Below are 16173 nucleotides of genomic sequence, written 5' to 3' on the forward strand. Positions count from 1 at the left end.
GCACAGGACTACTTCACTACATCAATGGGAGAATGGATGCAGCCATGTAGAGAATGGATGCAGCCATGTACAGTAAAATCCTGAATGACAACCTCCTACCATTCCCAAGGACATGAACAATGGGTGGTGGCTGGGTCTTCCAGCTATACAATGACCCGAAGCATACATCCAAGGCAACAAAGGAGTGGCTCCAAAATAAGAACATTAAGGTCATGGAGTTGCCTAGTCAGTCTCCAGACCTTAATCCCATGTAAAACGTGTGGAGGGAGTTGAAGCTCCAAGTTGCCATGTGACAACCTCAAAATCTTAATGATTTAGAGATGATCTGCTAAGTGAAGTATACCAAAAGTCCTCCTGACATGTGCGCAAACCTCATCATCAGCTGCAAAAAAAGTCTGACTGCTCTGCTTGCCAACAACAGTTTTGCCACCAAGTATTAAATCTTGCTTGCCAGAGGGATCCAATGCCTATTTCTCACTGCAAAATGCAAATAAAGTTATATAATTTATACAATGTGATTTTCTGGATTTTATTCTTGATATTCTATCTCTCAATGTTATAATTAACTTACCCCTAAAATTACTGTTCATGTCTTTGTCAGTGGGCAAACTTACAAAATCAGCAAGGGACCAAATATTTATTTCCCCCACTGTATATATATATATATATATATATATATATATATATATATATATATACTAGATTGTGGCCCGATTCTAACGCATCGGGTATTCTAGAATATGCATGTCCCCGTAGTATATGGACAATGATGATTCCAGAATTCGCGGCAGACTGTGCCCGTCGCTGATTGGTCGAGGCAACCTTTATGACATCATCGTCGCCATGGCAACCATTATGACATCGTCGTCGCTGTGCCCGTTGCTGATTGGTCGAGGCAACCTTTATGACATCATCGTCGCCATGGCAACCATTATGACATCATCGTCGCTGTGCCCGTTGCTGATTGGTCGAGGCCTGGCGGCCTCGACCAATCAGACACGGGATTTCTACGTCCTTTATGACATCATCATCGCTGTGCCCGTTGCTGATTGGTCGAGGCCTGGCGGCCTCGACCAATCAGACACGGGATTTCTACGTCCTTTATGACATCATCATCGCTGTGCCCATTGCTGATTGGTCGAGGCCTGGCGGCCTTGACCAATCAGAGACGCGGGATTTCTACGTCGATGCTGTGCCGGTCTCTGATTGGTCGAGGCCGCCAGGCCGGGATTTCCAGGACAGACAGACAGACAGACAGACGGAAAAACCCTTAGACAATTATATATATAGATATATTACATACGTAGATAGATATAATAAAAACCGGCATTCAGCAGCGGTGTAGTGTAAAATCACAGCAGGAGCAGGATAGAAGGGATGGGTTACATATAGTAAATACAAATAGAATAGGTAGGTACGGAAAGTATTCAGACCCCTTTAAATTTGTCACTCTTTGTTTCATTGCAACCATTTGTTAAATTCAAAAAAGTTCTTTTTTTTCTCATTAATGTACACTCTGCACCCCATCTTGACTGAAAAAAACAGAAATGTAGATATTTTAGCAAATTTATTAAAAAAGATAAACTGAAATATTACATGGTCATAGATATTCAGACCCGTTGCTCAGACACTGATATTTAAGTCACATGCTGTCCATTTCCTTGTGATCCTCCTTGAGATGGTTTTACTCCTTCATTGGAGGCCAGCTGTGTTTAATTATACTGATAGGACTTGATTTGGAAAGGCACACACCTGTCTCTATAAGACCTCACAGCTCACAGTGCATGTCAAACCAAATGAGAATCATGAGGTCAAATGAACTGGCCAAGGAGACAGAATTAAGGTAAGGCACAGAACAGGCCAAGGTTACAACAGAATTTCTGCAGTGCCCAAGGTTCCTAAGAGCACAGTGGCCTCCATAATCATTGAATTGAAGAAATTTGGGACCACCAGAAGTTTTCCTAGACCTGGCAGTCCAGCCAAACTGAGCAATCGTGGAAGAAAAGCTTTGGTGACATATATACATATATATAAATATATATATATATATATATATATGTATATATATATATATATATATATATACTAGATGGCAGCCCGATTCTAAAGAATCGGGAGTCTAGAATCCATATATACTTTATTTATTCAAATGTAAGAATAATACAATTAATAAATAATAGTAAGAAAGAACAAAAATAATAGGCAGTATATGGAGAAAACACCAAACAAAAGTTCAAAATTGGTGTGAAAATGTCACTGAACCACTTCACAACTAAATATATATAGTTTTGGTAAATGGTATTATCATTTTTTTGACGAAATTCGGCAGGAGCTTGAAGAGCAACGTCACTGGGCCCGCCTCCACGCAGTAGAAACTTGCTGTGAGGTAAAAATTCAAAAATCACACCAAAATGGCGGGCGGAGTGTGTCACAGTACGGCACGTTTCTGATTGGTCGCTCGCAGCAGGCGGCAACCAATCAGACACTGGACACTGTTGACGTCACTTATCTCCGGACATTAGCTCCGGACATTAGCTCCGGACATTAGCTCCGGACATTAGCTCCGGACATTAGCTCCGGACAAAGCCACGGAAGTTGGCACAAATTGCAGGAAGTAGTATTCTAGGCAATTATATATTAGATATATATATATATACTATATGCGGCACATGAATTGATGGCTTTTCAAAGGCACTAGTGTGTAATAATCAGACAGCACTCGCATGGTCTGAGTGATGTGTGATTTTTTTTCTCATATCCATTGACTTGCAGATACGCAGCAAATTGCTGCGTGCTGTGATTTTTCTCAGTTTGGTTTCAGCCGAGAAAAAAAATTGCATATGAGATGTAACCCATTGAATAACATTGGTCAGAGTGCTGTCTGATTTTTTTATCAGCTTGCACTGGTCTGTTTTTCTCGCAAATGAGTATGAGCCCATAGATTAACACTGGTCAAGTGCTATGCGATGTTTTCTTGCATAGCACTCGCCCGTATGCCACGGTAGTGTGATGCCAGCCTTCATCAGACACTCCTGCCCTGTAATAAATAATTCAAAAAAGCCTGCGTGGGTTCCCCTGTATTTTTGATAACCAGCCAGGCAAAACTCACAGCTGGGGGCTGCAACCCTCAGCTGTAAGCTTCAGCAAGGCTGGTTAACAAGAATAGAGAGTTCCCCATGCCGTATTTTTTAATTATTTAAATAAATAATTTTAAATAACGGCATGAGGTCCCCCCAACTTTGACAACCAGCCTTGCTAAAGCAGACTGGTGGGGCTGGTATTCTCAGAAATTCTCACGGTGATCTGCTGTGAGGTCACTGAGCTTGACCTTCGGTGACCTTATCACTGACTTTTTCCCACGGTGATGAGGTCATGGCAGTTCATCCCTGCTGGGAATGCTGCCTCATTGACCGGAGGTAACCTTAATGACGTCACCGGTAGTCAACCTCTCCGTGCTTACATGTACTGGAGAAAATACTATGGGTTACAGCACAGAGACTAGCCATCTCTATGACACATACCTCCCATTGACTATGCAACCATTAGCCATCCTACACCCCACAGAAGCAGCTTACAAATTTCATCCATGCACCATGGAACAGAGAACCCTCACATAAGCAGCTTTCAAATTTCACCCACAGATCGTAGGTCACTATAACCCCACAGAAGCAGCTTACAAATTTCAACAACAAACCATGGTGCACAGTACCCCCACGGAAGCTGATAAAAAATTCACCCACAGAGCATATTTTACCATTTCCCCCACAATTTCAAAATTTTAGCTCCAGTAGCATACATTACAGCAGCCCCCACAGAGAATGGGGCAGAGTACCCTTACAGAATCTTATAAAAAATGTCACCCACAGAGCATGTTTTCACAATTCATCCAGTGACAACCTTTTATCTTCAGTAAAGTACAGTAGAGCAGCAGCAGAAAAAGCTCATAGTTTGTTTCTGGGTCAAGGTGATTGTCCAACTTGATGCTTGCTACCGGCAGTACCAGCCACTTTGCCTTGGGATGCCTCCCCAATGCTCTTGCCTAAGGGTCCCGGGGACTTGAAATGTTTATTATGAAAAAATTATTGTGCAAAGAGGCAACCACACCAGAATACTCCAGCCATGGATAATGGAATAGTACTCCTTTTCTTGTTTGTTGGAAGAGGGGCCATGATTAAGAGGGGCCAAGTGGAACACAAAGCCTTGTCTAGAAGGTGGATGCAGGAGAGCCAGGTAGCGGAAACAGTAATCTTGAGCAGGAGCTCCTTTTACGTCAAGGTTCCAAAGAAAATGAGTTACTTCTGGGGCTGAAACATTCTGCAGTGATCTGCAGTGTAAGAATTGTCTCTGTGTCCATCATGACTGTGAAAGTGCAATTGTCTGTGAAATAACATCAAGGAAAACATGTTACATGCTACTCCCTGTATCTGAATGTTGTAAGATGTCCTTGAAGGGAGATATGTGTCATCACAGCTATTAGCTTCTGTGATGTGAGCTCGGAAGCAAGCTCCAGCACACATAGTGTTGAGAGAGTTATTAGGCCATTCCAGGGACGGGTTTTACGAGCAGTCATAAGAGATGGGTTGGAATGACTGCTCACATATCCCAACCCCAGGGGCATGGTTCGGCATATAAAATGGAAGCCGAAAGTATCATTCAGTGTCTGGTGCTGGAGATGTGTGGATCTCTCCTATGTGTTGGTCTGTGCCTAAAGGCCTAAAGAACCAGACACTATCCTGAGCGGCTGGACCCACTCTATGTTGTATGGACTTTTTACTTTATGCTTTCACTTTGTGCTGGAAAAGGCTGTTCTTTTGAATTGCTATCCTGAGCGGTTTATGAACTTTGAATATACTTGCCATGATATTGCAGCAATACCGCTTCCTGTGCCTACCTCAACTGTGGCTGAGTACAAACCTTTAGAATGTGTTGATAAGTAAAGACGACTTTGCAAGTACAAGCTGGTTTGGCTTTATCATTCTGAAGACCAAAAGAATTGGTGACGTGGTAGGCGAAACAGATGTGAGTATGAAAATCTACCTGACACACTGCAATTTAGACACACCCTCTATTTCTGTAGTGGGCCAGGATGTTGATTGTACTACACTTGCCCATGACTACTACCCTGGGACCCAATACATTTGATGTAATTGGCAGAATGCGGGTTCCTAGCATGAAAAAAGCGGGGCAAAGAATGCCTTTGGCGCAATTAAAGAGGCACCTGAAAATGAGTAACCGGAAATGGTACAGCATACAAATTCCAAATTGGTGGATGCTGATGCAGATATGACAGTACCTGAAATTGAACAAACTAAGATGGTAACCAACAGAATGGATCACAAGATGGCGGCGACCTGTGATCTGATGTGAAGTCTGACCCATCACGGGTGTGGGTGCCTCCGAGGGCGAGATAAGGTGCTTGGCACAGTACTATCGTAGTCATGGTTGCAGAGAACACACAGTGGCTTTTGGCACAGTACTACCACAGTTAGGGGTTATAGAGTACATACAGTGATTTTTGGCACAGGACTATCTCACACATGATTGCAGAGTACACACAGTGACTTTTGGCACAGTACTATTACAGACATGGTTGAAGAGTACACACAGAAGCTTTTGGCACAGTATTCCTACAGATATGGGTTGCAGAGTACACAAAGCGGCTTTGAGCAAAGTACTTCTATAGGCGGGTTTGCAGAGTACACACAGCCTTTTTTGACACATCTCCACTAGCCAAAATGGCATTGTTTAAAAGGCCAGTAATTAGGCAATGCTGTCATTCAGTACAATGAATTTTACATGGCAAGGGGAGTATCTCCTCTTTCTCGATGGTGTGAGAATGGAAAGCTGAACACTTCCATGGAACAATGTGGAGATGCTCGGTGACACTAGTGGTGGTGCTGTCACATCCTCTCTTTGCAGGGAAGTGGTTGGCCCTTTTGATCTTGGAATTCAGATGTCTCGTCATGCAGGTGGTGCTCAGGTTCAGAATATTTATGCCTGAGCATCACCTGCTGGTGGCACAGCGTACAAACCACCCATCACTCGTATTCAAGCCATTCCCTGAAGAAATGCTAAGCCAGGGAGCTTTTTTGAGCTGGATTTGATATGCTGATTTCAGGGGTACAGTGGGAAGTAATAGCCTGCTTACTTTCTAGGGGCTGCTCGCTGTGCTTTTGCACCCTGCTCCCTCTTTTGTTGTGCTGCTGGAGCAGTGTAATCACCTCTGAAATATCACTCGGATGGCCTCTGCTCCATGAGGGGTCTAGGACCTCTTCATCCCCCCATCATCTTCCACACACTCCTCACTCCTGCATCCTTGCCGGTGTGCACATTGCAGACAGATGCTGCAGTTGGCAACTGTTTCGTCATCCTCTGACATGTGCTGCGGTAGTCCACTGACCATGTGCACTAGCCCTTTGTAGGGGATTGTTGTGAATTCTGCTCTTGGGCTCCCTCCGGTGGTTATGAGTGGTAGTGCTGCTGTCTCTGGATCGCAGCATTTATCAGGTGTGTTCACTTTTTGCAATTTGGACTCAGCTATTTAGTCCTGCTTGATCCTTTAGTCAGTGCCAGTTGTCCATTGTTTTTGGAGGATTCACATCCCTTACTGGTCTCTCCTGTTTGCTGTGCTTTTCAACAAAGATAAGTCCTGGCTTTGTTTCTGCTGTCCACATGCTGTGGGCTTTATAGTTCAGTGCATTTTCATGTTTTGTCTTGTCCAGCTTGTCTGTGAAAGGATTTTTTGCAGCCAAGCGGTATCTCTGGAGATGCAGATATACCCTCCATGTCTTTAGTCAGATGTGGAGTTTTGTATTTTCTGTGGTGGATATTTTCTAGTGTTTTAATACTGACCGCATAGTTCTCTGTCCTATTCTTTCTTTTTAGCTAGTAAGGCCTCCTTTGCTAATCCTGATTTCAGTCTGCGTTTGTCATTTCCCTCTCCTCTCACAGTCAATATTTGTGGGGGGCTGTCTATCCTTTGGGGATTTTCTCTGAGGCAAGATAGTTTTCCGTTTCTATCTTTAGGGGAAGTTAGTCCTTAGGCTGTGTCGAGGTGTCTAGGGAGTGTTAGGTACATCCCATGGCTATTTCTAGTTGCGCTGCTAAGTTCAGGGTCTGCGGTCAGTACAGGTACCACCTTCTCCAGAGTACGTCACATGCTGCTCCTAGGCCACCAGATCATAACAGGGGATATGATAAAATGTTATTGCCTTTGCCTTTCCCTCTTGTCTCGGTGCCGTTTGTTATTAGTGTGTATGTATAGATTAATGTATGTTGATATTTTTAAATGATTTAAAGTGTACTATCACCTCGTATATAATGCTACTGCTACACAGTTAGTTGTATTACCATATCTTGTTCGGCTAAATGTATATATATTTGCTACTTGGTGTTTCTGCTAAATAGGGCATGCATAGTACTGAAGTTTGGCCACTAGATGGGGGCATTTGGGTACACCTAGGTTAGCATGGTTGTGGATTAGTGTACATATTGCTAGTTAATGTAGGAGGGGTCAGCTGCAGTCAGAGAGGGAACATTTTCTGATACATTTCAGAGGAGCCCGAGTGCCCAGACAGTCTACACGGGCTCTAGGCCCAGGACATTGGCACCTACCATGCAACATTGGTTGATTAAGAGGAGAGAGCCCAGCCATCCACAGAATTAGGCCAGAAAGGCAGAGGCCAGAACAGCAGTAAAAAGGAAGGAAAATAGACAGTACGCGGGCACACATAGCCCTAGAATGTTGCAGATTATAGCCTGGGCAGATATCCTCAGTACCAGGGCGAAACAGTGGCTGGAGCAGAACTCAGAAGCAGTGAGCTGGGAGCAGGACTGTGTTGGACCTTCGCAGAGCAAAATACTGAAAGTCAGGTTACTCGCCAGGTGGCAACTAGCTTTGGGGTTGGAAACTATTTTGTCTGAGGCGAAGCAGACTTAGAAAGGCCTAACCGTGGCAGAGCTGAATTGGGAGGTCACTGTGGACCTGTGCGGCATGGTCCGACCCTGGTATGCGTTATGTGGAAGGAAGGAAGGTGCAGTGAAAGAAGAGGAAATGTGTAATGCTGATTCTGATGTAATTGCTGTGAAGAGTCTGGATGTGCTGTATAAAGCTTGCAGTAAAGTTGTTGATTTGAAAGTTGAAAAGTACTGTGTCTCAATCTTTGTTGCATCCACTGATTGGAACCTGCAGTGAAGCAGAGGTGGCCCTGACGGTGCAGAGAATGGAGCCACAGGTACACAATGTAAGGTACAGTAATGGACAATGTTTTTATGTATTGGGAGACCAGGGCACTGATGTACCAGAGTGTTTGGCCATGACTATAGCCCTGGTCCAGCCCCTTACACTCTCATGTAATTATCCTCCAACCTAGCAAGTAGTTGGGCATCTGTGCACTCAGTCTCTCTTAATTCTGGGTCAAGGCCAGGTGGATGGGCCACAGAACCTCAGTCAGTCAAGTCATCAAAAAGCAGAAGAGACTGCTGCATGACTTGAGGCTCAGGCTGTTTGGCTGATTTGCAAGGAGGTGATGTGATAGTGTCAGTTGCTAACTGCACTTTCTGCAGTGGACCAGGTGGAAGTTAATGTGAAGGAACGGGAGGCAATCTCAGCCATCAAATCTAACACCTTTTCAGCATCTTGCAGCCTCAGCATTTGTGCAGCGGCTTTTGGACCTACAAAAGGACACCATAACGCCCAGTCGCCTGCATGCACCAGAGGAAGGTGTTGTATTTTGGGCATCTAGCAGGCATAGAGTGACCACATCCTCTCCTTGCAGCAATTACACCACCACCACCATCAGCAGCTACACCAGCACCACCACGGTCACATCCATGTCCTTTGTTAAATGCTGTCCTCATTTATGGAAGTCGTTTTTCTGCACACTACTCATAGAGAAATAAACAAAGAGTAGATTTATTTATTTGCCACTTACTAGAAAAGACACAGAGGTCCAGAAAAATTATTTGCTTGCCCTACAAATGCCTGCTGAGATTTTTTTTTGCCACACTATAAGAAAACACATAGCTGTCCAGAAAAATTATTTATTTGCCCTCCAAATGGCAACGAGACCGCTGCTGATATTTATTTATTTATTTGCCACAATATTAAACACACAGAAGTCCAGAAAAAAGTATTTGTTTGCCCAACAAATAGCCGCTGAGATTTATTTATTTGCCACACTACTGAAAAACACACAGCGGTCCAGAAAAATTATTTCTTTGCCCTACAAATGGCAATGACACGGCTGCTGAAATTTATTTATTTGCCATACTAAAGACAAAACACAGTGGTCCACAAAATGTTTTTGCTTGCCCTACAAATGGCAATGAGATTGCTGCTGAGATTTATTTATGTGTCACACTACTAGAAAACTCACAGTGGTCAATAAAAATTGATTGTTCGCCCTTCAAATAGCAACAATATTTATTTATTTGCCACACTACTTGAAAACACACAGCGGTCCAGAAAAATGATTTGCTTGCCCTATAAATGGCTGCTGGAATTTATTTACTTACCACACTACTAGAGAACACAAAGCGCTCCAGAAAAATTATGTGTTTGCTCTACAAATGCCAACAAGAAGGCTGCTGATATTTATTTATTTGCCACTCCACTAGAAAACACACAGCGATCCAGGAAAATTATTTTAAAGATAAAAAGGGAAACACTGACGCTACAGGCAGTTGCTGGTGAAGAAATTGCTTACTGTAGAATGCTGCTAGTGAATACAACAGGTTCTTTGTGGACCTGTTAGATAAGTAGTATAGATACTTGGTAAAAAAAAATGTATATAGCATTCACCTGCGCTGTCTACATTACATATGCAAAAAATAAATGTGTTTAGTAAAGTAGATACAAGTTCAAAAAGCACTTGCTCATTAGATCATCATTGATGATGAGGTAGATTGTTTGATAAACCCTTATAGGTGCTGCTAGAATCTTTTTAAAGGATAAGAGAGAAAAAAAGCAGATGCTTTTATGTTAATCAAATTCATAAATATAGTAGAATAGTTAGATATAGAATTTCTACTCACTTAGGTACTGAATGGCAATATGCGGTTGGGGACTGTGATTCTTTTGTGTCCACAATTATTACTGGTGTCGTAATGGCTAAAAGTGCTTTTACCAAGGCTGAACGGTTCCTCCTGCTTAGAAGGATATACACCCTTTTACAAGTGTGATTCTAAATGTCTGTGATCCAGTTCTCACAATGTTAAGTATATTTACTACTGATAACGTCAGGATTGAAGCAAGGTTTCGTTGGTGGTGAGTATGTAAGTTGTCGTCAGGTGGTGTTTGAAGTAGGTTACTTTAAATAGAGACAGTTACCCATGCATAAAAAATAAGTGGTAATCTTCCTCCAGTGAGACAGTTAATAGTACTGATATATCATGGCTTATGCATGCATATGTAATTGGGCTGTACTCACTGTCTCGCTGGTATAGAGAGGAGCGGTTCAGAGGAATCTGTGTTGCCGCTGTACCGCCGCCATAGCAGGACGGTAGGTTAGGATGATAGATGCGGCAAGAGCCACAAGACCGCGAAACCTTGCGTGCCCTTGTCGGGAGCAACACTGAGGTAGCGGACGGAGAGGTGGGCGGAGCTACAGGTGACGTCACCAAGTTACGGGGCCAGAGAGAGCAGGTGTGCTAGAGCAGCTAACCAAGCAATGCATTTCAAGGGCTCTAGCCCTCTTTGGCAGGGTTATTGCTGCTCCCAAGTTTGTCTGCTCTTATGTAGCGGCGTGCCCTCCCCTCCTGTGTATAATTATTGGCGGCACTTGTTCAATTAAAGAATCGCACCTGCATAAAATAATTGGTTTGCACCTTTAAAGGAAAGTTGCTGGTGTGTGTTTATGTGCTTGAATATGGATCTTAATGGAATTGCCTTCTAATTGAAGCTGAGATACATAATAATCTAAAACTTGAAATTGCTAAAAGGTCAATACTTTATTACTTTTAAATAGTTAAAAGCTTGAAAAATATGAAAATGGGGTTCTGTCTCTCAATTAGGCCAACTAAATGCAGCTGAGAGACAAAAAAAAGGATATACCATATTAGTATAAATAGAGAAATAAATTGTGCATTTTATTTCTCTATTTACACTAATATGGCATATCCTTTTTTTTGTAATAAAGATATAATGTAATAGGGATGAGCGAACCCAAACTGTGAAGTTCGGGGTCTGTACCAGGCCCCGAACACAGACTTTTTAATGTATATCTGGTTTCCTGTTTGGATTCGAATGCCTAATAAAGTTTGTTGAAAGGCTGTAGCGCAGCCAGTCAACAAGCTATTAAGCTGTGGGTACTTCCGGAGCCATAACAGCCATACAAAGTTTTGACATGGCTGATGCACCATGTGACCGGGACTATATAAATGCTAGATCGTGGTTGCCGCCGCCATTCTGCTTTGCTTTGTGTTGGCATAGGGTGCAGCTGGAGTGGTTGACATCAAACAGCAAGCTTCTGATATGTGCTACTCATGGTTTGGGCAGTATCTATCAGCTCTCAGGTTGCAAATTAAGTTTCATTTTGGACAACAAAGCTGTGTAAAAAATTACAAATTGCTGACTAATGTTTGCTTGGCATAAACCCTCTTAATGCAGTTCATATGGGAGACAATTTAAGTAATTAATGTCAGTGATGTGGTTTCCCCCTGACATGACCACATTGGCCCCTAAGGCCGGCCTCACACTCAGCGTTGAAAAATACGGTCCGTATTTTACGGCCGTAATACGCTCCAAAATTAGAAATACGGTGGTCCGTAAGAACTCCGTAGGCAAGGTGTGGTCGCGTATTTTGCGCATGTAATGTTGCGTATGTAATCCGTATGCCCACCGTAATGCGTATTTTTCACGCAACCTGACAAAATGGACATATAACGGTTTTTGCGGATGAAATTGATTTAAATTACCCTCAGCAACCCTATTTAAGGACTCTACAACATGTGTCTCACTCCCATATGGTCATTTTGTGGTTTTGCAACTGTTGGAGTGTTGTTGTAACATTTGGACCATGTCTGACCACCTGCAGTTCACCCCAACGCAGCGTGTTTTGTTTAACTGGCTATTGTCTCGTCGGTTTGGGCACCCATACCCTGTGATTGTGGATCCGCGAAGGAGGAGCAGAAGAATGTGGGTGCATCCTCTTCTGACTAAACGCCTCACTAAAGGCCATTTTCATCGGCTATATACAGCTCTGCGGGAACATCCAGACAAGTTTTATCTGTACTGTCGCATGTCTATACAAACCTTTGACAGATTGTTGGAGATATTACGCCCAGGAATAACATTTCAGGACACAAGGCTGCGCAAAGCCATCTCTGCTGAGGAGCGTCTTCTCCTCACGTTACGGTATGTATTCTCCATCCTCACATACTGTATGTTGATGATCTTTTTTATAAATGTTTCTTATTTTTTAAATTTTTACCCATAATATGTGTACATTAAGGCCAAAGCAGATGTGACAACGTGACGTAACTGTTATATTTCAGCCCCTTAAGGCCATTTTTCCCATTTCAGTGTTAATTTAGTAGGCCACAAATGCAAATATGATTGTGCTTATTCATGTTTTGTGTGCACTCTTGAAACAAACCTAATTTATTGTGTTTGTTTCACTTACAGATTTCTGTCCACTGGATTGTCCTTTGCAGGTCTCCACCTTGAATTTTTGATTGGCCGCTCCACCATTTCTGGCATTGTGCGGTTAACCTGTCGCCAAATATGGGATAGACTTAAGGACCTTGTGATGCCTGAGCCCAAACAGGCTGATTGGCTCCAAATAGCCCGTGGGTTCAAGGTCAATTGTGACTTCCCAAACTGCATTGGAGCGGTGGATGGGAAACATATTAGGGTACGTAAGCCGCCGAACTCTGGCTCCCAATTCTACAACTATAAGCAGTTTTTCTCTGTAGTTCTGTTAGCTGTAGTTGACAGTAACTACAGGTTTATAATTGTAGATATTGGGGCCTATGGACGAACTGGAGACTCTAGGGTCTTCAATTCGTCTATAATGGGTCGGCGGCTAGGTGAAAACCAGTTAGACCTCCCACCACCACAACAACTCCCAGGCTCCACTGCAGAAGCACTGCCTTTTTTTGTTGTTGGAGATGAGGCCTTCCAACTCACCAGACACGTCATGAGGCCTTATCCCCGGCGCAACCTGGACCACCGTCGGAGGATATTTAATTTGCGCCTTTCTAGGGTGCGCAGACTGGTGGAGTGCACCTTTGGTATTCTGGTGGCCAAATGGCGTGTCCTACAGACTGCCATGCAGCTCAGTGAGGCTACAGTCAATGAAGTAATCAAAGCATCTGTAATTTTGCACAACTATACCCGCATACATGATTGCTTCTCAGATGGTAATGATGAACACATGTTGCGTAGTGTCAGTAGTCCAACACCACATGGCCCACCTCCACGCCGTCCCCTTTCTGGTATCAAAGTTAGGGATGTTTTGACCAATTATTTTGATTCTCCTCAGGGTTCTACTCCCTGGCAAGATTATGCTGTTTCTCAGTTGTGATTTTTGTTATTTTAAAGATATGTTTTTGTAATATATTATTATCAACCACTGAAAACGTACTGTGTGTGTTTTTTTCCTTAATTACCATATGTTTCTGTTTTCTGAATATGTGTGTGATGCAAAAATGATTAGTCTACAAACATCAATTGTCTTTTTTGTAAACTTTTTACTAACTTTGCAACCCTTTTTTTTTGGTTGTTAACCCCATATTTTTGCCATATGGTTTTGAGAAGCCTTTTTTATGGGTTGCTTTATACCAAGGATCCACAACAAAGTGGAAATGTTTTGAAAACACAACATTAACATGGTAGCCAGCTACCAAAACAAAACACAAAAAACAAAACTAAATTACAGATCCCTGTAAGTTGGTGGGGGAGATGTTGGCAGCTCTGGGTCCTGGTCTGGTGGCCTTTGTTGGGCCGATGGCAGTTCATCCTGTGAGGATGCAGTGGCTTGCGGCCCAGAATACTGGCCTTGTCCATATTGGCCAGATGTGTGTTGACCAAAAGCCATTTGGCTCTGGGCATCATGCTGAGGTACAGATTGCCTTGCATCATACCCAAACCCAAAATGGCCATGTTGTCCAAACCCAGGTTGGGACCAGCCAACATCACTGTGTCTGGAGAAGTGGCCATATTGGGATTGGGGGTTGAAGCCTGCCATTTGGTACTCTAATGGCCTTTGTAGATTTTGGGATGGGAGGGGTTGAAGGGGAGGCATACGTGGAGTAGGTGCAGCAAATCCTGATTGATTTGGCTCCTGTTGAGGGAATTGAAGGCGCAAGAGGTTTGTTTGGCCAAGCTGCCTTCGCTCCAGGTATTCAAAAACCTCATAGGGGTTATTTGGAGGGGTGCTTAAATCAATCAGGATTTGCATACACCCTCTGACACGTAGCCTCACCTCACGGGGAAGGGGTCTAAGGTATCGGGCAAGGCTGCGGGCAAAGGCCTCCTCGCCATCATCTGTGGCTGCCCTGGCCAAATAGTTGAGGACCCCAGCATCAACTTCACTTCTTCTGCCTTCAAGCTCTCTCCTTCGCCGGGATCTCCGTAAAGGCCCAGCTGCCTGTGGGGATGACACCAGTGGGCCTGTAGGGCTGCTGCTGTGCCCATGTTCCACAGGCCTTGGTACATGTGCTGCTGAGGGTGATGGTGCAGCATCTTCATCACTTGCTGCTGCCTGCAGTGATGATGCTGCTGATGGGTCCTCAATGATGGATCCTGATGCAGCCACAGATGGTCCTGCAACCTCTTCCTCCACACTTACAGGATCAATGATAGGGTCTGATTCTGATCCGGTTTCCCTCTCTGTGAGGTTTGACTGTGTTCTGTAAAGAAAACAATAAAATAAAATTTTTATTTTGACATTGTTTAATTAGACATCGGTGTGCAATATTAAAATAAAACAAAAAAAAACAAAAAACACAACATCTCCTTCTCTACTCCCCTATTATCTCATATTCACACAAGAATATCCAAGATTTGTCTTGTAGAGCCCCACAAATGTAACAAACACTATCACGACACATCATAATGTGGCATACCATTTCAAGCTACACAAAAACCAGGCACAACCACCTCTTCAAACAATAAGATACCATGCAGTAACAACCCATACCACAAAACACTGCCTGAACATCTCTAAACTCGCATACTACATTCTCACCCATCCCTTGTTGAATCTTGGGATGCTTGGCGGCCAGGGTCCTCTCTCCTCCAGGACACTTTTGGAATTTATGCTTGTTTACATTATTGTTGGCACTATATTGACACATCCTTACATGGAACTTGCAATGTCATAACCCTAATCCACAAAAAAAATAAAAATTTAGTTACATTACAAATGTCTAGAGTGGTTTGTACTTACTGCCTAAGATCCATACTGGCATCCAAAAAGGAAAGACGGTCGTAATATATATACTTCCTCTTCTTCAGTGGGGCTGCTGACCCACTCCTAGCCCGCTGCTGTCTTTCCCGCCGGTATTGGTCCCGAATGCTGCGCCATCTTGTCATAACATCATCCACTGCAATTACAAGGGCACAAATAATGTTCTATATCATTCTGAACATAGCTTAGTCCAGTTGTCAGACATATTTGTATTGTTAAAGCAAAAAGTGGCTATAGCACAATAATTTCCATGGTGAGTCAGATGATAAAGGGGTTACATGCAGAGGTCTATATATCGCCCACAGTTAAGAACTTGACAGTATCAGACTGGTAGAGAGGGGAGAGAACCCTGTTCTTGCAAACATACATTAGGTAAGATATGCTAGGATAGGAAAGGAAAATGACTTGTGCTATAATGAGAATAATGCTCAAAAATATCTAAAAATAAGACAAGGGACAACAACCCTCTGGACGGGGTATGAGGCCAAGAAAATATTTAGCAGGGCAAGATCAACATGAACTATGTCCAGAACCACTTTGGCATGTTCCTCAGCTTTAGAAAATGACAAATAAGGCCATAAATGACATATAAAGATAAAAATGATTGCTCAAGTAATCATGTAGAGAAAGCATCTTTTAAAGTTAAATCTTGTGAATACATGAGTGTACTTACATAGACTTGTCTGCTCCGCACGTGGCCGTTGGGCATAATCAGGGAATGGTAGCCCACAGATGGCCCTCCAAGCTGCCTCTTTCCTGG

At 43.2% G+C, this 16173-nt stretch overlaps 1 protein-coding gene across 1 annotated transcript; it reads right to left on the minus strand.

Moving 5' to 3' along the window:
• Positions 1-13688: 13688 nt before the first annotated feature.
• Positions 13689-15511, minus strand: LOC138665588 (uncharacterized). The gene is made up of 2 exons (XM_069753198.1): positions 15393-15511; positions 13689-14853 (listed from the first exon to the last, which is right to left on the minus strand). Exons 1-2 carry the CDS (start codon positions 15404-15406, stop codon positions 13875-13877), a joined length of 993 nt encoding a protein of 330 aa, XP_069609299.1. The 5' UTR covers positions 15407-15511; the 3' UTR covers positions 13689-13874.
• Between the last annotated feature and the right edge of the window lie 662 nt (positions 15512-16173).

The sequence above is a fragment of the Ranitomeya imitator genome, chromosome 2 (genome assembly GCF_032444005.1).
Source record: "Ranitomeya imitator isolate aRanImi1 chromosome 2, aRanImi1.pri, whole genome shotgun sequence".
Taxonomy (NCBI): domain Eukaryota; kingdom Metazoa; phylum Chordata; class Amphibia; order Anura; family Dendrobatidae; genus Ranitomeya; species Ranitomeya imitator.